Genomic DNA, 21548 nt, shown 5'->3' with positions numbered 1-21548 from the left:
AGTGCGAAAAGCTGCATGTTGCCTCGAATTGAATATAAATTTATGAGAGTAACTGTAAATTCATTTAGCTTCATGGACGCCTTAATTTGTATTTATGAGTATGCTAGGTTAGATGAAGTTAGGGTAATACAATTGGATATTGTCATACCCTTATGAAGGCATTAAAAAAAAAGTATTTTTGACATAAAGGCATACTATTATCAGAAAATGATTCTCTACAAATTTTTATAATACGAGGTGTGTTCAAGGAAAACAGTTAATTTTGAAATTTGTTGAAAAGTACTTATTTATTCATCAATACTTTGTCACCTTCAAAATAATCCCACTCGTATATAACACACTTGCGCCACTGCTTTTTCTAATTTTCGAAGCCTTTTTGAAATGTGCTTTTTGGTATGGCCATCAGCTCTTTCTTCGATTCTGACTTGATCTCAGCAATTGAGGCTAAACGCTTTCCTTTTATTAGTTTCTTCAGTTTGAAATTAGGAAATAGTTCCCGAATAAGCATTGATGTGTAAGCTGGTGGATTTAGCAATTTCGGAACCAACTCGCTGTCACACATTTCATGCCCAAAGCATTCGAGAAAATTGAATGGCATGAGCCGATTGATATACTAACATCCTATGAAACTTTCCTACAATTTTGGTCACTGTTTCGATGTAGGCATGGATAGATAGACGGACGGACAGACTGACAGTCATGCGGAATTCAACTCGTCTTGTCATCCTAATCATTTATGTATGTGTGTATAACTCCATATCTATCTCAATTGGTTTCAGGTGATACAAGCTACCGTTAGGTGAACAAAGCTACTATACTCTGTAGCATCATGTTGACTATAAAAAGAAACAAGTAACGAATAGAAAGTAGGATAGGATGACCAAACCGTCTCATTATCGTCTATAAATCACGGAACCGCTTTCATTACAGTCTGGTTTTTATTAACGGAAGCGACCCAGATTTTAATCCGTCCAAGGCGTTAATTTAGCAGCAGTCCAAAACTGTTTTTTCTGCCGCAAAACCACAACAAGCAATCACGAAGGGGATCAAGGACGGAACTCAATCTAATTCTAATCGAATCTCAATCTAATCCAGCACCACTTAAATCAAATTGTGAACGACCAATTAGAAGACATACCAAAACCGTGAGTTACACTTTCGTGCCTGCCTCCGACCACTCTTTTAGCAGAAGGCAATTATTATTTCAAAATTTTCAAAAAGATCTCAATAGATACGTAATATACTAAGTCTTTCGGTTTAAAAATAAATCCAGGGATTTATCAGAACTCACAGTTTCTACTCAGCAAGCGAGATTTTCTTCAAATATTCAGCATTAAAACAATTTTAGAAAACTAAACTCACTGGAGAAACCTTAGCATGCGACACGACTACATTGAAATGCTAAAATTAGTTAAAGCCATTGTTCTCCACCTGTCTGGCTCGGTAAATATTCTCTCATTTTAAAGGTCAAAGATGAAGGTCAAATATTTTCTCATTTAAAAGGTAAAAAATAATTAGATATCTTCTTATTTAAGTTTAGACTATAAACGGAAAAGTTAAAAGTATCATGTTCAGAATTGTACACCGAGTTTATCTGGACAGTTCGGCGGATTCTCAATTCGAGACAACTTTAAAAACACTAGATTCTGATTGTTCACTTTATATGGCCGCTATATGCTATAGTGGTCTGATATCGTTCTGACAAATAAGCAGATTTATGGTGAGAAATGGCAAGGGGCTAAATTTCAGCTCGATATCTGAAAAACTGAGGGACCTAATCGTATATATACAGACAGACAGACGAACGGACAGATAGGCGGATATGGTTAAATCATGTCAGCTCATCATGCTGATCATTTATATATATATATATTATATAGGTTTTCCTTCTGGGTGTTACAAACTTCGTGGTAAACATAATATACCCTGTTCAGGGTATAAAAATAAAAATCTCTTTCTTTTACTTGAATTTCCCTATTATATTTCGCATTTGTAGCTTACGCACTGCTTGCATCTGCTATAATATCTTCATTCGCTTTTATTAACGCTGCTGAGTGAATTGACTACAAGAGCAATTGAAATTTCCAATTGTCAGCTATATAAACCGTTAAAAAGAAGTCTCCCCACTTTATTTCTCAATATCAATAAACAAATTTTTGCTACATAACTTCGACCATGAGTACAGCTTTTTAAAGCAATTTCATAAGCCTTTCAAAACTGTTAACACCTAATATAAAGGATGTATTTTTATAAGTATTTAACTATTAATGGCCCATAATTTAACTTGACTAGTAAGCAAGTTTTACGGCAAAAACTGCGAGCGTCCAAATTCCCACCCAACATTTTTCCAACATAGCAAGTTTAGTCCAATGACCTGATGCACCCACACAAAGGCTAGATATGATATTGAGTTGTGGCCAATTGATCAAAAAAAATCTTGCTGAAACAATTTGAAACTATTAACATTAACGTGAGAAATGAAAGTATCGCGATTATTTTATCTAAAGCGTTCATCAATGATTGTAATCTTGCATCGAGCAATAAAGGAGAACCGTAACTTTTTTACCGGTTATCAGTTAAACTCAGATTTTACAAATGTTCCATTAATCTTACATAACAGGGTATCAGGCATATTTCTCCATATGCTCGTTTCCTGGCGGCTAGTTTTAGAGAGCTTGTAAATTGGTTCGCTTTTGTAATTAATAGCATTAAGATTAAGACTTTTAGAGAAAACTGTTAATAAGCAGCGTCGATCTCGAAGAAGAATCCAATATTCTGAGGATCATAATTTCGAATCTCTGTTTGTTTCTTCCGACCGAAAATTCTGTCCAATTAAACCGGGAAAGCATAGCTTGTGATAATATATTACACGAACAATCAAGTCGCTAGGTTTCTTCAGCTCGTTATGCATTTCACTTTGACGAAGATCTTGCTCAATATGGAGAAATTGGAAGTATCAAATAGCTCTTGCGAAGCTCGTAAGCTGGTTTTCGATTTTTTATGAGTTTATTAAGACAAGAAAAGAATCAGCAAGATTTCCAAAACCTTTCCACTAAACCAAAAGCGCAGGCAACTTCCTCATGTTACATACTAAAAATCCTACACACAGTTCGGATGTGGATTCTAATGAAATGCATTCCACTCCTGAAACTGAAATTTAAATCTTCAAATCTCTAGCTCTCAAGTATGAACTTGAATCAGAAAAACTCAAACAGCTTTATAGTACTTTAAATAGACCGTTAAGCGAATTTCGCTACCGATTATAAACTTTTTCTCCATGATGACCAAATATCCTGCCATCAAACAAACATACCAAACATCCGTTCTAAGCTGACATGCTGCTATAATCTTTTATATATTCCTTATTTTTTCATTTTTCTATGTTTTATATCTTTTTAACTAGATGAAAGTGAGCCAATTTTTTAATGGCCACATATTCTGTAAGTTGTTGTTTTGTTGTTGCTGCCACTTGGCGCTAAATAAACTGAATATACTCGTGTGAACCGGAACAATTTTGTTAAGCCAATTTTCTGTCAATAAATGCATAGTTGACAGTGTCACTGTGGGCAGCTAATAATTGCACATACATACATACTTATACATATGCTTAGCGAGTGTTAAATGTCAAGGCGACATTATGTTGGTTCGTTGCCAATTAGCCAATAGACAGTTGTATAAGCAGGCACCAGAAGAAGCATAAAGCTATTAGATAACTGTAACAAATTTAATGATTATTTGATTCGGCAAGAGAGTTAATATTTAAATAAAAAATACGAGTATATACATGCTTACATTTTTATACGAATGCTTATGGAAAATACTCCTAAGAAGGATCTCACTTGAACAGCTTAAACGCCAGTCCGTTGTGGTACCTAAAAACCCCTTTAAAGTTGGATCAAAAGATCCTTACATGTCGACAAAGCGCTTTGAGCCTAGTCTTCTGGTCCGCCGAATGTATGATTATGGAGATGTTTCGGTCGCAGCCTTGTAAAAGTCGGACAGGGAAGGAGAAAGTGCCTGGATATTTCCACCGTGTTAAGCCGTACCGCGTCTAGTGAGAACTCCTACAATAGCGGCGAGATAAACTTTGCTCAAGGCGAGAAGTTTCTCAGACCTTGCGCTCCACTATCGGCCAAAAGCATCTCGCGTTCGCACAGGAGTTGGTCGTTGCACAGCGCCTGCTGAGTGCACGCGAGGTCAATTGGTCCAGAGCTAGAACGCAAGACGTTAATGGAGATCCAACTCGATCCCATTCCGATGTCAACGGGGCAAGGGAGAAAACCCTAGCGCTGGACTTAGCGTTGATTAACAACTAGAACTTGTGCGACTGCTAGATCTTACTGGTCCAAAGTGAATCGTAAAAGGTCCTCAAAACTACTTACATTTAGCAAAGTCAATCTCGCCGCAATTGTAGGGGTTCTGACTGAATATAGATACACACACGGTGCGACTAAATACTTTATCGGACACTCTTTGCTGTAGCTGTAAGGAGAAAAGCGAGGTGGAAAACATCTTGTCACTTTCTTTTCTATTGCCCGGCTTTTGCCAGACTGAGTTTGAAATATTTCGGTAGACACTCTTTTGGAGAACCTAGCGAAGTGGCTGGAATTTTTGGATAATACAAAGAACAAACATATGTTCAATTGAGTTAGATTTTACATCAATCTTACGACTTAATCTAACCTAAACTAGACTAAATAGATTTTTTCTTTTGCTTTTTTCAATAAATACCTATATAAATACGTGCAAAAGAAACTCAAAAAATTTAAATAATTTTCATACAACATTTTTTAAATTTCTTCAAAATTTTTTGTAAATTCACCTTAAGCCAAAACAAACCAAAAAACATTTAATGGATTATATAAGCGGGCGAAAGCGTGTGGCTTTACTGTTAAATCGTTCCAAAGAGCTTAATTGGCTTGTAGCGCGTTTTTAGCTCATAAGCTACTTAACAAAGCGTGTTAAACAGTTGCTCGTAAAGTTCTTATCCACCCCAAATCTGGGCTATAATTTTAAAGAGATATACTTGTACATAAATGTGATTACACTTAAGGATGTTTATCTCGTTTAAAGCTAACGGTAAATGTGAAACTAAATGGATATTTGCATGTGCACAGATCAGGTAGATACATAAATATATACAAGTTTGTATGGCCATGTATTGTATATGCATATTTTTATTTCGCATATTCATTTGCGGGCATTGGTAAAATGCCATCATATCTGTATATTATATATACGAGTATACATATACATATTCATATAAATATATATATATATATATATATATACATTTAAAGTATTTCCCACACTACTTCGCTTATCACTTTGGATTGAGCCGAATAGTTGCTGCGCTTGCACGCTGGGAATTTTGCTTGCCAACCACGGCACCGTGGTCACCTATTCAAAAAGCTGCAAAAAGTTTGACATTTATTTTGGCTTTTCAAACACGTCAACCGCGCCAGTGGTCAGGTGACATGATAACATAAGGAAAAAAATGTCAATTTATCTTTTCCATTGCAAGTTTCCGGGGGCTTTCGACATTTATTGGGGATTTGCAGCAGACATCAAAAGCGACGACGACCGCGACGGCGGCAGTGGCTATTAAAATGTACCGCTGTTATAGGTTAAAAACGATGATAGCGGTACAGTGGGTCACATTTTAATTTTAAGGCATAATTTTTATATAATTTATATTATATTTTCATAATTTTCGTCCAAAATATTTGTTATTCGAGCGCAGTTGCATTGGATTTGTAGTAAAACTTGGCGAGAGTTCGTAAGTTTTGTAGTATTGCGATTGCATCTAGAAATTTATACAGTCCTACAGTCAAACCACTAACTAAAGGAATGAAGTAACCGCTCCAGGTTTTGAATTCTTACAACGTTCCCAAAAGTAGCCATTATTCCTTGACTGAACAGTTTTGACCATCTAATTATTTAAGAGAACGGAAAACTTCATTTCGTTACTCAAGTGCTGTTATATTTGAATTAAAAGTATTTTCACATAGAAAGCTCATTGCCGGCTACCCCTTTATGCCATATAACAGGTGCACACAGTTGCAAACTGTTAAGCCAATCAACGATTCTATGCACTTCTTTCTGCACCAATAGCGATTTGATCTCATAGGCTGAGATCGAGTTTAGCGACGCTTGAATATCGCTAAGTATGGCGATACGCTGGTTGCGATACCTGCATTGAAATTTGCCCGGAAAACAAACCATGGGTATGGAAAGTTTTTGTTCGGTCCTCCAATACCTGCACCAATGCCTTCCGATGCTTTTGAGCCTTCACTGCACCACTGAATTGTGCTGCCTCTTAGTAGTAGCTCAAGCGTGTCATTATTCCATTCAGCCTTACTACCGAGGGTAGCGTTAAGCTTCTTTGTGAAGTTTACGCTTTTTGTAACGCCGTCTCTTGGAAGGAGATGCCGGTGGTGTGCCTTCATTTGTTGAGCCGATATTGTCTTCTCTTTTCCATACCCCTCTGCTGCCCTAAGTAGTATGGTATGCCCGCTGTCTGATTGATTACCATATGAAGCGGTGTTAGCTCCAGCATATCCTCGAGTACTTTGCAGCTTCGAAAGTTAAAGTCCAACCGCTCGCCGCGCAAGCAACCGCTCTATAAGTAACAATCTGTCTCACTATTATGGTGTACAGCCACCCGATTATGCTTGGGTTACGGGAACAGGATTTTCCGGCCAAGCATCTGTATACCATGAGTGCTTTTGTGGCAACGTTCACTCAGACTTATTTGCAATCAAGAGAATTATGATAAACATGAATTGCCTTTACTTCTCCATATATTTTTTATAGGTCCCGGCTGATATTCTTAAGTAGCAAAGATTTTAAAATTAAGTTGTTTGAGTTCCGGAAACAAAAATGCTCGATAAAAGCCTAATCTGGCAAACGTTTTCTTTTGTGTATATTTACTTGATGGATTTCTAAGATCTCACTTAAGCATTCAAAGATGATCAAGAAAATGGCCACAATCAATTTTAGTATTGGAAATAAAATAACTTCCCATTCAACATAAATTTTGTTTAATCAAACCTCCAATGAGCCTCTTAGAAATACTAAGTTAATATTATTGAATGGTAATAATTGTTGTTTTTATAATTTTTCTAGATCCTAAAATGCATATGGTCACAATTTGACCACTGTGTGCTGCACTTACCTTGTCTGCCTGCCAAGAGAGCATTATCATTCAAACTATTATAAATATATGTATGTATGAAGCTATGTAAGTATGTCTAAAACTATGCTAAGGTACTTTGCTTTGGTAGCCTAAAAGCTATAAATATATGTTCGGTCGTTTGTGCGCTGTGAGGACATTGTTGCCATTGTTGTTGTTGTCAACCTCAATGTTGCCGTTAGCTGATGCAAGAAGTTGTGAAGTTGCACATCTGTAGAGATTTGTTTATTGATCGCTTTTTCATCCTTCATCATTCCATTCGGCTTATAGTTTTTTTATGCAATTTTTATACCCTGAACAGGGTACATTAAGTTTGCCACGAAGTTTGTAACACCCAGAAGGAAACGTCGGAGACCCTGTAAAATGTATGCATAAATGATCAGCATGACGAGCTGAGTTGATTTAGCCATGTCCGTCCGTCTGTCTGTATATGCGCGAACTAGTGCCTCAGTTTTTAAGCTATCGGTTTGAAGCTGCTAATTGGTGGGAACGGCCGATATCGGAACACTTTAACATATAGCCGCCATACAAACTTAACAATTGGAATCAAATGCTTGTATGAGAAACTTTTTTATTTGACGAGGTACTTCACAAAATTAGGCATGGATTATTGTCTAAGGCAACAATGTAATCTCCGAAGAAAAGAAAGAACATATAGCTGGCATATCAACTAAACGATCGGAGTAAAATACTTGCATGGAAAACTTAATTATTTGACGAGGTATCTTCACGCAATTAGATCAGAAGCAAGTTCTTGTAAGGAAGCTTTGTATTTGTAAAGGGTATTATGGCTTCGGTGCAACCGAATTTAACGTTTTTTCTTGTCTTTTTTTTTTGTTATTGTAATATTTTTTAGTTTTTAGATGCTCGCAAAGCATTTGTTTTTCTCAAAACTTTTTTGTTTTTATTTTTAATTTTTTTTTTGCTTTTGCTACGCTAAATAAATGTTATTTTAAGGTAAACGGTGAAGAAGCGAGGGAGCAGGGTGTGGCGCTAAAAGTTTTTCAGCTCGCAGGTTTTTTTGCACTGAGTGCCATTTTGCATGAATATTTGGCATGCATGCGCTTTGCTGCACACAGAATCCTTTGAATGCACACACACATCAAATATACAATATATGACTGCGTGTGTTTGTGTATATGTATGTAATCATGCGCCTCTGAGCACATTTTAACTTCGCTTTTAAAATTTTACGGCATTTATACACATACGTGTATGCCATTACTAGCCTATTTACCCACAAACACACACACATACATAAGCAAATCTCTGTATATGTTTGAGCTGCCTGTTGCTTTAAGTCTCCCCCATTTCTGTACGTTTGTGACATTGTCACAGTGCTCCCGCCACAAGATGCAAGGCTTAAGAGTTAAAAGCTGCTTCGAACAACACCTTCATCAGCAGCATATTGCCGCTAACAAATACACACATCCACCCACACATTCACATGTACGTATACACCGACATAACTGTATAAAATTCCTACATTGCTATGCTAAATACACAACAGCTATGCTTAATTGCCTTCTTGAGGCTGTGTCATTCGTTAATTATGCTTTTCAGTTTGCTTTTGTTGTGTCGGTTGGAGGAGCATTATGGCGTTGAGCAACGTTAAAATATGCAAAATGGGTTAATACTCTAGAAAAGCATATTCTATTATGCATATACATATATATAGAAATTGTTTAACGCACATTATGTGCAGGATAGCGTGCTGAGTTTGGATATAAACAAGCGTATGCATAGTAATAGCTGTGTGCTGAAAATAAGCAGTGAAGACATGCAGTTATAGCCTAAAGATCGAATTAGCAGATAGCAGTGTGCAATATATCTTCTATAAAGATCTTTATCCTGATTTTTATCGGTAACTTTATATGACAGCCACAATTTATTGTGTTTTGATCTGAACAATTTTTTCGGAGATTTTCGCTTTGCCTTGAACAATAATCTATATCGAATTTCGTGCAGATATCTTGCCAAATAAAAAAGATTTCCCATCAAAAACAAGATATTGATTGTTCAGTTTGTATGACATCCCTATCTTATAGTGGACTGATATCTGCGGTTCCGACAAACTAACAGTTGCTTGAGTAGAAAAGGACTTGAGCAAAATTTCAGAACGATATCTTATAGACTGAGAGACTTCGAAACTCGCGCCGATTAATTTTGCCTATAGTATATTATTTTGGTCTCCGGCGTTTCCTCTTCAATATATGTATGTACCTTGTTCAGGGTATAAAAATCTGTTCAGCTTATTAACTATTAAGAGGTATTACTAATTAAGTAATCCTTATCTAAGCTTGTAATGAGGATGAGTTGTTTCCAGCACCTAATTGAATTTATTGGAAAATAAATGGATAATCTAGATGAAGTTGTGTCAATCTTAATCAATCAACCTTTTTAAAACGACAAAACCCAATTTTGCTAAAGCAGTAAAGCTACGAAGTCAGTGCGATTTATAAATTTGGTTCCATATAATATAAAAGCTCTAAAGGGATATAGGCGACATGGTTGTATGAACCCATAACGCGTTTAGTTCTTTTTATTGTATGAAGCCATAGATTTTTTCCAATAATTTAATAAGCTTACCTTACCTGACTTAGTTCTATTTAATAGGCTCTTATTAAATCGAGGCCCATTGGCAATTTCGAATTGACTGACAAACGGACATTTTTTGAACAGACGTTGTTGAATTATGTGGATCCGAAACCCGTTAATATATTTATCTATCTATAAGTAGTTCCCTGAATGCTGTACTCTAGAATCGCGAGCCGAAGAGCATCAAAGTAACGGGGGAGCAAAATTAACCAGCCGTAAAGCGTAGGTTTCATTTGTTTGACTACCATAATTGATCGAGGGTTCCCTAGTTCACGTTAGATTTTTATACTTTCGCAACTTGTTAAGATTGTTCTTAATACAGCACACTACGATTTTTCTAAACACAACTGTGCCGTACGGAACTTCTTTAAATTATTCATTCATTAGAAATCCTCTCCACAGCCCATTGACCTATTAATGGCGGTCTTATTGGCTTGAAGCACCCATTGTTTCGCAGATACTACTCGTGGTATGTACTTGAAGATACACTCGTATTTGAAGATACTCATGCTTCAGTGGCGGTACGATATACTCGTGCATTTTACGCTTGTCAAAGAGTACGTAAATTTTTTGAAAATAATCGCATTTAAAATGTTTTATCACTTTGTATAGCATTTTGGTTACTTTTTTACAAATCCATAAACTTTATCTCTACGCTAATAAAAGGCGAAAATGAGCTAATTTAGGCGTTTAAATGTTTTATTTTTATATAACAGCCATAAATTTGTGGTACTTTCGACAGATTTATGTACAAACAGTGCTCTTAATTTCTCTTTTGTTTACTCTCTTTTATTTTAACGTTTTGGTCAAGCTACAGTGCAAACAAAATTTGTCTGTACTTATATATAAATGTGTTTCGCTGTTGTGTGGTTTATTGGAGGGCTGCGAAGGAAGTTAGGTTAGGAAATTAAGGGGCGTCATATGGAGAGGTAAAAGCACAAAGAGTAAAACTTGCAAAGTATGGTATAAAATGGATACGTAAAGCAATGCTGTAAAAACTTTCTATTTTCCTGGTAATTTTGTATTAAAAGATAGTAATCCAGTTAAGTAAACTCAGACATATAATTGTAAGTTTTTAAATAAACTCGCTCAGAGTTCTGGATATGTTGAAACTAGTTGCTGTCTTTTTTTCTATATTTACCTAGATCTTCAACGATGTCAAAGGAATTAAATTATGTGTTCCAAATGTGATTATTAGCTAATACTCTAAAAAGCGGGACAACATAATAATTAACAATAATTAGTTTCCTCAGTTTTTTTTTTTGTATTCATAAGGAAAGTTCTGATACACAAAACTGGTACTTCATAAAAGAATATTAAAGTAGCTCAAACCCTTGTTACTACAAATAATTACCACTATATTTGTTAAAAGAAACAAAAATTAAGGACATGATTTTTTGGATTTCACATCATTTCAAAGATAAAGCGGACAGCACGAATGTGTGGTCAGATTTTTGGAGAGCAACAATTAACAAAAGTTACCTGCCTTTGTTTTGCAGATAGGCGTGACCCGAAATATATACCCTTAGGTACACACATTTGTTCCTTTGGTTGGCGTGATGCAAAAATAAAAGGTTGTAGTTAACATCCTTTTGTTGTTTAATTATTTGCAGATAAATATTTTAGAAAATATTCTATAACTGCTAAATAATATTGGAGATTTAGTATAACTTCCTTGGAAAAATATTTTAATGATAAAACAAAGTCGAAGTCTTGCAATCAGATAAAACGAGAGGGTTTTACAACTTTTAAACCACCGCCAAACGTTTGCGTAGTATTTATACTACTTCTTATTTGTCAAAGTTCCGTTTTGTTGAGAGGTCAAAATTATTCGAAACAACCATTTTCTACAAATGCGCTTTTTCTTTTACCTGGAATTTTAATTCTCGAAACCTCATATACAGTATCAGAAACTTACCCGGGAATAGGTAAAAACCCCGAGAAGAAAATATCACGACCCAATTTGTTTACCAAAGGCGCACAAGGTACACTGCCTCGCAAACATCACTACCTGCTACTTATATAAGCACATCTTATGGTGCAAATATATCAAAACCACAAAGAAATACATTCGAGCAACACGTAATATTTTAGACCAATAGCAATAAAAACAAAAGCCATGGCATCTCAAAGCAACGCTAATCACATCAAGCAAAATTACATCGGTAAAATACCAACGAGGAAAATATATCCAATCAGCGCGAATTGGACTTTGAGTAAATCTAACAACTCTCGCGCCAATGGAACTGAGTTATTCCTAAAAGAAAAGCCACAAACTGGAGTAAAGCCCGTCGTGAAGAGTGAAATCGAAGGCGGTAAAATATCGGATATATCATTACGTAAATTACGCGAACGACTGGTACACCTATTGGCTTTGAATTCATACACCAGAAAGGAAATGGACTCAATCTTGCAAAGGGAAGGATTTCGTACTTTTGAACGCACAATAATAATGAATGTACTTAAGAACGTAGCGCATTTAGGTCAAAACGTATATAATTTGCGCCTTAATATCTGGAGAGAAGTCGATGAGAATTGGCCTTACTACAATGAAGAGGAGTTGCAGCAGCTGAAAAAGCGCAAGCAACATAGTTTAAGAGCACCATACAGCTCAGTTGAACTTACCCCGGAAACCAGTGAAAGCCAAAACGATTATAAATACCATCGAACCACCTAGTTATGACTTTAGCGATTATACGGAAATCACAAACTTCGAACAGCGTTGGCAATATAAAAATGCGTTTGATCGATACTATAAAGAATATATGCCACTCTTTCAGCAGATCGCAGCACTAAGGCACAGTTTCCGCGAACTCGGTGCACAGATTAATAATATGTTCAAAGATTCTCCGGACTACGAGTACATCAATAAACGTATAGAGAACGACCAACCCAACGTTTCACAAGAATTGCAATGGTAGCAATTAACATGGAAATATATTTTGTATTATATTTATATGGAAAAGTAAATTGAGATAATAACTACAATACAATTAGTAGAACATGACTTAAAACAACAACAGCACTTGAAACGCTTTAATAAAATTTCAAATGAATTTGAATATAAAATATTCATTCGTAAGACATAAATTCGCAGAGTAATTATGCAACAATTTGTAACAACATACCTACAACGCAACATAACAATCAATCATATGCATTTTGTAGGAATCTGCACCTAATTAAAAAAAAAAAAGAGAGAAAAATGTTTATAACAAAGTCAATACCCACTCGTATTACTTGTTTGATTCTGAATAAAAATGCAAGAAAATTAAATAGTGTATGTTTGTAATTATTATACCCTGAAAAGGGTATATTAAGTTTGTCATGATGTTTGTAACACCCAAAAGGAAAAGTTGGAGACCCCATAAAATTTATATATAAATAATCAGCATGACGAGCTGAGTCGAGCCATGTTCGTCCGTCTGTCCATCTGTATATATGCGAAAAGGTTCCTTAGTTGTTGAAGCAGCTCATTTGTCGGAACGGCCGATATCGGACCACTATAGCGTATGGCTACCATGTAAACTAAAGGTTTGGAATCAAGAGTTTCTATGAAAAGATATCTTTACGAAAATTTGGCACGATTTACTACCTAAAATAGTGGTGTAATCTTCGAAGAAATTGTTCAGATCGGATCACTATTGCACATAGCTGCCATACAAACTGATCGATCGAAAACAAGTTCTTGTAGAGAATCTTTTGTATTTGTGAAGGGTAACATCTTATAGCTGCGGTGCAAACGAAGTTAACGTTTTTTCTTGTTTTTTAAATGCACTAAACGTTACGTTCTCTTATTTTCTTATAGTGAATTATAACACCGAAGAAGTATACTGTCTACCAAGTTGACTGTCCCAGAATAAAAAATATAATCGTGAAAGATGGCTATTATTAGTTTGTGACTTTTTACTTTAAAAACCCACTCCAGCTGGACAAGAAAAATTAACGCCCTAACACTATTTTGTATCTTTTTGATGAAAATCTTTCTAAGCCCAAGTTTTCATCTGCTTCTCTATTAAGTGAAAGCCATTTCCAAGATAACAACTGCGCAAGTTTTAAATGAATGTAGACAGACCTTGCTAATTTGAAAATCATAGGCTGCTATGGCCACGAAGACAACCGTTTATCAATCTGATTTGATATTCGAAGATCCTTGCTTGTTTAGGACGTTTTAGGTTAGAACCGATTTAATTTACCAAAAAAAAAATTAGCTAATAAAGCTTTCGGAACTTTGAATAGTAATTAATAAAATCAAGAGCTTTTCTTGCCTCTGTTCTACAATCTAGATTCCCTAGATAGCAATTGAAAGATGTCAAAACATTCTTTGATACTCCATATTTTATATCAAGCTTTTACCCTGAGTCGAGCTCACGAAGCACCGAATCGGACAGTGTAGATCACATCAGCAGGGGCTCAGCTTCACTTTTCATTCCGAGTTGAAGTCAATTTATGTAATAAAGTGCCAACTAGCTTATTCTGAAAAGTTTATGAGAATTCATTCCGATTCGCGATGGTAGCAACAAAAAAATATCGAACTCTCTTAAGTGATTGCTACGACCCACAAAATTTACGTGATCAGCCAAAAATTCAGCTTTGCGTAAAATAAAAAATCGTGATATTTAATGCGAATATTTACACAATGCTTTTCGCAATGAATCTCCTTAAAACTAATTAATGGCAAAAGGAAAAAAAATATTCCTTCCAACACTTATCGAACAGCGTATCGCCATTTTGTACTTATGCATGTGTGTGCAAGTTCTTTATTATTTTATTATATATATGTACATATGTGCATTGTATGTTTGCAATTTTTGCCGTTAGTTTAACATACCCAAAAGCTGTTCCAAGCGCAGCTGGTGCATCAATTTACGACTCCGAACGCCATTTATTTAACAAAAACACTTAAGCACAACAACATACATGTACTTTGTGTATAGGTGTGTGTGTGTGTATGTGTATGAGCTTGTAAAAACAACAAAAACTACAAACGAAAATACTAGAGTACACACATTTTACTAATAACTCGTAATCTATTTCTGGCGTGGAAGCAAGCAAATGACTGGCAGCCAAGCGACTGCAAAGGAGAGCCGCACACGCACACATGCTCACACTTTCATATACTTGTATAGCGATAGCATAGGATTGGCGTAGTGTTTATGTTACAGTTGCAGCGCGCCGGTAAATGTGAGATGCGCCCCGGTTAGTTTGAGGTACTGCATAGGGTTGAGTGAAAAATCTATTCCATCACTGTTTTTAGCTCGGTTGACATGTGAACATTAACTACAGATAAGTAATGCAAATATTTTGTGAAAGATATACATACGCCTGTGCCTGCGGTTGTTTATCACGCATTGATAAATATATGTACGAGGGAGCGTATTAAAGTCAGTGGCTAAGGAGTGAATATTAAAAGAAACAATTGGATTCAGGCCTAATAGATCTCTCGACTGGTTTGTCTTCATAAAAGAGTAAAATAAAAATATATATTATATAAAATAATAATTTTTAAAGTCTCTCATGCCCGCAGCGCCCTTACAAAGATCAGACACTTACAGTTTCCTCAGCAACAGCATATTCAAATATAATATATAATAGCTTTCCTTGAGTGTTCTCTTTCTTTGATTGCACCAACTTTAAATACAAATAATTCTATTTTTAGAAACAGCTACGTGTTTTCGCTGAGTTGGATATTTAATTGTCTTCAAATGAGGTCATCTTGCTTTGTCGGGTGTTCAAAAGCATATTAAGAACCGTGCTTGAAAAATATCCATGCGAAGACCAACATTAAATTAACAGAAGAATTTATGGAAACTTAACAGTACTGAACATATAGCATATTCACGAGACAAAAGATCGAAAATTGCTTTTAATGAACCAACTAAACACCAGTGGTTTTTCGAGGTCAGTGCCAGTTCCATTAGAGTTGTAGAGTTGAACTTTATTCAGCAAAGGTCTATTACTTCGATGATCTAAGTCTTTTTGCATCAGTGGGCTTTGGTATAGTAAAATGTCATGACAACATATGTTTATGCGTCCCCAAAAATCGATTTGATATATTTTATTACGATTTAAACTGACTTGCTTGATAGGAAGCGGTACACGATCTCTTTACTTTACTCAACTAATTTTTTTCTCATTATTTCACATTATTCTTCTGAGTAATTTACTACGTCAACTTTATATTTGATATATTTTTCAATGACATACCATTCCTAAAATATTAAAACATACCCTCGTACATTCATTAACCTACCTACTACCCGCTGCTTGCAACAAATTGTCTTATTCACATGTGCAATAAAATAAAAATTTCTCTAGACAAACAACAGTGTGTAAACAGGTACATACATTATTGTAAATATATATTAAAATTGGTATGTAAATTTACGTAATTATATGAAGAGCAAATCTACACTCTTATGACACATAAGAATCGATAACATTAGTAGTATGATGTGCAACATACCCATCAATGAGTGGCGACTCGCGCAACACATGTTTCGCACGCTGCAACCGATAATCGAAATCATTCGCCAGACGTGTTTGTTCCGGCATTGCCAGCATGAGCGGTAAATATAGGAAAATCAAGAAACTGAAGCCACACAACACGTAACAACCGTCAAGTAGCTGCTTCAGCAAGTTCATTGCCTTGTATGTTGGAATTTTCGGACTGAGCGAAAGGCGCTGCAAGCTCACACGCTCGCTATTCACAACACTTGTCGGTGTAACGTCAGTTAACGCAGTCAGCTGGAGATATTCTTCACATGCAATATCTTTTGAATTGCCTCTGACGTGTCGGCTGACTATTATTTTTTGACGACTGACTGACTCTTCCGGCTGGCTGACTGATGACTTTCGCTCGCCAACTGACACACCAACCGACTGGCTGGCTGGCTTGACTAACTGCTGGCTTGGCTGCTGGTTGGCGGCTCACTGACTGCTGCTTGGCCTGACTGCTCAGCTTAAGAACTTCGAGCGCTTTGTCTTCTCGTTGTGCGTTTTGTGTTGTTGGTGGTCTAAAGTGACTCGCTATTTTATTGCTACGGTGGAGCGTTGTTGCTTCTCTTATCTCAATGCATTTCCTTTCTACTTTATTTTTTTGCTCCGTTTTTGTTTCCTTCCTTATTTTTGCACAGCTCTCCAAACTGCCATTTTATCTGTAAATAAATAAAAGCGTAAGTACGTAGTCGAGGAGACACAACTTAAGAGTCAAGTAGCGACAAGCACATAATATAAAATGAAATGGCAATATTAAAATGTGAAAAAAGGGAATTATCTTTCTAAATGCAGTAGCTAACAACTCGTACATTTAATTCCCTTCTTATATGTATTGATAGCGTTTTCTTGTAAGATATTATTTCCAGCGCGTTTAAGTTATAAGGAATACTGTAAGGAGAAATAAAAAAATAACAATAATAAAAACCATAAAAGTTGCTTTGAAATGAAATACCCCATAAAATAAAAATAATAAAAAAGCATCACTGAGTGATTCATCTTTCAGGAGTAAGATATAATTATAATTCTCTTGAAAGCGAAGGCTCGCTGTTTTGTTTTCTGCTAATAATGTCGGTAACAGACGGAAAATTAATTTTCTGAGATCTTCCAGTATGTCCGTAAACATGCCAACAACCAGGTAATGCCGAGGTAGACTCAGAACTTCGACGTAAAGCTACTTTAGTCAGCAAGCTTACTGTGACAGAAACAGAAACTCAAAAGCTAGCTCCTACCTTTACAAAAATGGCAAAATCTAACAGACGACACACTAACTAAATCACGATATTTGGTTCAACGTGAACAAAACGGCTCCGAATTTTTACCTGGCCAACGACTATCTGACCCGTAACATTGCCGAAAATTATTTCGTGCATAAAAGTAATTAATAGCAGAAAGTCCATAAGCCTCTCTATACACTATAAGACATATTATTAATTTATATTTTATGGAAATATCTATCAATAATAAAATATACCAAGTTTAGTTCAACCACTTTCAATATCAGAGATAAGGAGATGCCCAACTCGTCTCTCACTGGAAATGAGAGCGCAATTGATAAACGTCAAAACCTACTGAACTCAAGCAACTGTCAAAGTTCAGTAGGTCTGACGTTTAGCAATTGACATTTATTCTTTTGATTACGTATTGAAAGTTCAAAGATCAATTGCTTAATAAATCACAAAATCACAAAAAAAAGAGTATAAAAAGTTTCTGCATATGTTTAACGGATACATGTATAATAATATTTAATCTTAATAAATGATGGGTATTTTAATTTAAATTCCCAAAAATTATTGTTTTGTACCATCTGGCTACAATGGAAAATGTTATAAAAAACGCTAATTTTGAGGCGCTCTCACACTGGAAAGAGTTGGGCATCCCATTATCCCTGTTCAATATACTGGTTGGTTCCGATATATAATATATCAAAAGATAAACATACAATAATATAACCATCAAGTTTGTTGCCTAGAATCGATACAATGCTGCTAAATCAGAACTCCAACTTTCTATATAAACTGATATGTAACAACAGATTGAAGATCAGTAAGAATGACTAATTGCGAAGCGAATGGGCACCAGCATAGATGATTACTACGTCACGCTTTAACACTGAAAAGTTTTTGTTTAGTCATCTGACAGTCATCCCACCACAGCATCTGACAGCTATGTCCCACGGCAGTTGATAATGGCTGTAGGCTTCCAGATGACTGCTGTCAGCTGTCAACTAGGAAGTAACACGTATCATAAGAGTTAAAATACTTAGCAAAATAACTTGGGCGATAACTGCTGATAACGTAGAAGATGTCAGCCAAACTCAGAAAGCCATAAAAAAAAGAAAAAGAAATAATGCCGCTACATAATATTGTAAGTGTAGATACGTTCTAATTAAGTCACAAAAGCGAACGGGCCGACCAAGTTGTCGGCTACTACCAGTTTTGCTGCTATATGAATCTAGAAAAGGAAATGATGGAAAAATTTAAAAATTGTTGCGAGGGGTTAGAAAAGAACAAGAAACGTGGTCGCATTAAGAGGTCCGGACTGAACTATACTTGATAAATCTCGCTTGTGCCAATTTCTTCATATAAAAGGTGCAACTCAAAAGTTTCAGGACTTTTATTAAAAAAGGAATATTATTTGTTTTTTTTTTTTTTGAAAAATTTATTGGTCGCCTTCAAAATAGTCTCCTTCCGCCTGAATACAACGTTTTGCACGTTCAAGAAGGTTATTGAATGACTTTTTTAAGTCATTTGTCGGTATAGCGTTGAGGATGGTGGTCGTCGCCTTTTGGATGGCATCAACGTCAGCGGTTTCCTTTCCCGGCCAAATGTAGTTTTCCGAACAAATAAAAATCGCAGGGTGCCATATCAGGTGAATAGGGTGAATGGTTGATGATATGAATGCGATTTTTGGTCAAAAAATCTGTCTGATTCTGAGGTATTTTTCGTGTTGTTTTAAAGTGTGCGGGACAAATCGAGCACAAACCTTTCTGAGGCCCAAATTTTTTGTCAAAATACGATAAATCGACGCTGCGGATATTGATAATTCCGATTTCATATATTTAAGCGATGATTTCGGCTCTTTTTTAATGAATTCACGCACAATTTCCGTGTTTTTTTCGTTCACAACATCTTTTGGCCGGCCCGATCGTTCGTCGTATTCCAAATCCTCCCGTCCCTCTTGAAAACGTTTAAACCACTCGTGAATACGGCTACAGGATCGCCATAAACTTGTTTCATTATTTGATGAGTTTTGGTAAAAGTTTTACCAAGTTTAAACGACCGACACTACAAATGTAATGTCACATGTGGCGCGATATCTCAGCTGTTATACAAGTCAGCTGTTATATAAATTTTATACGACAACACTGAAGAATACACAATTGGGGGATAACAATTTCAGACAGATGGCGCCACTAGAAGCCGCGTTGTTTAAAAAGTCCTGGAACTTTTGAATTGTGTAGGATGTGATATAAATATTTACTAGACTATTTGAAGCAATTCTGTCAGGAATGCGCCTATTGCAATCTATAATGAGCGTTTATATAGTTAGTTCACTTATTTCCACCAGTGCTTTCGCTCAAGAAAATTTTGTAACTGTGTCGAGACTATATCCTCTAATAATGTATATTTATAACACTTAAGAGAGTGGGGACTATAGCATACTCTCTTAACTTGTACACGTGTACGGTTTCAACAAATGATTGCTCGCCAACCATTTACATGGTTGCATTCTATATTTCGCAAAAACTTCCTCAAGATTGAAACCAGATATGTACTCGTATGCGTATGTCCAAAATGCATTTATGCCCAGCATTTATTAAATTTCTGCTCTGATGTGCCTAACTTAACGTTTTCTACACAACTTAGCGGCAAAATTACTTTCCCCAGAACTTTCGTTTTTGTTGCTCTCATCTAAAGTAAACACACTATATTTACACATACAAACATATTTGGAAGCAAACAAAAAGTATGCCACTCGCTATTAGTTGTTGGTTTTGTACGTTTTCGATGCATTGGAATAAAGTATTCCTGAGATGAAACGCATATCCTTTAACAGCACATAACGGATACACATATATGCACCACATATATATGTATCATGTAGTCAAAAGTATCAAATGGCCTTAAACAAATGCGCGCTGACAGTTTGTGTGTGACACGCACACACACACATACACATATGAGCTAACGGTGGCGACTAGCGCACTGCAGCAACTGCCACAGGCAGTGTCATTTCACAGCGCGTTGCCTGTCTTAGCGCTCAGAAGTCAACAGCTGACTGGCTGCCGCATACAAACTGCACGTAGATGCGGTGGCGTGAAGGGAGGTGGACGAAACATGCCGACACGCTGACTGTGCTAATAGCTTGACTGCAAAAAGGCAGTTGCTCACCGCCTGGACTAGCCGCCGCCACCGCCGCCACTGCTCACTCGATTGCATTTGATTTTCTAAATTACCAGCGTAGTTTTGAACTTGCGAAGCGTGTAGCACGAAGATATATGTATATGCAAATATACACATGTATTGAAGAGCATACTTGCCTACCTACATGCATGTGATTTCATTTGTGTCTGTATGTTTGAGAGCGACAGAATATTTGCTTGACAGCAATATCGTAAATACATACCATATAAATACATACATACACACACGCATAGCTATATAAATCTAATAAAATGTCTATATACATATACGCATATGTAAAATATCTTTCACCAACGTTAAGCGTAATGGATTGGGGTGAAGTGCAACAAATAGGTGGCACCAAGGATGGCGGTTGTCAAAAGTATGCGGCAACTGGCGGGCGGGGATGAGTTAAAGCTGCTGCTGGTGCTGGCATAACTGTGGCGTCCCCAGCGTTAGTTGTGTCGGCGCACCACCAACCAATTTAACTATGCTTCGTATGTCCTCTGTGAAAAAGTTTGCCACAACTCGCTTGCGGCATTCTTAATTTCGCCCATTTCCCTTTTTCAACTCGGCTAGTTCACTGGCTGCTTGGCTGCCTGACTGCTTGTTGGCTCCCTAACGCTGCTTGAGCACCAGCGCTTTGCTGTGAAACCGTTTTCGTTGTTATTTTTGCGTTTTTTTTTGCACTGCCTTTAGCCTGATGCGGCAGTCAACTACAGTTGCTATGAGTGCTTCTATGACTTTGACTTGGACTCAAAATTTATTTTAGCATTTGAAAAAAATTTTTGCATGAATTTCTTCATTTTGATTACAACTTGCTTTCGTTGTTGGTGTTGTTGCCGTTTTTTGCA

The 21548-nt window shown here is 36.3% G+C and overlaps 1 protein-coding gene and 1 pseudogene across 2 annotated transcripts in view; one reads left to right on the top strand and one right to left on the bottom strand.

The window, feature by feature from the left end:
* LOC106614343 (dipeptidase 1) overlaps positions 1–21548 on the bottom strand; it is a 60355-nt gene that overhangs the window by 27243 nt on the left and 11564 nt on the right. For both annotated transcript variants that reach the window (XM_014230036.3, XM_036373241.2), the window contains exon 2: positions 16260–16950. In XM_014230036.3, coding sequence (XP_014085511.2) covers positions 16260–16438 — 179 coding nt within the window. In that variant the 5' untranslated portion in view covers positions 16439–16950. The remainder of the gene's footprint in view (positions 1–16259; positions 16951–21548) is intronic.
* Positions 11741–12951, top strand: LOC118682956 (RNA polymerase II elongation factor Ell-like; annotated as a pseudogene).

Source organism: Bactrocera oleae, chromosome 2 (assembly GCF_042242935.1).
Source record: "Bactrocera oleae isolate idBacOlea1 chromosome 2, idBacOlea1, whole genome shotgun sequence".
Classification (NCBI taxonomy): Eukaryota; Metazoa; Arthropoda; class Insecta; order Diptera; family Tephritidae; genus Bactrocera; species Bactrocera oleae.
The sequence above is the reverse complement of the archived record's forward strand: the minus strand, read 5'-3'. Positions and strand labels throughout refer to the sequence as shown.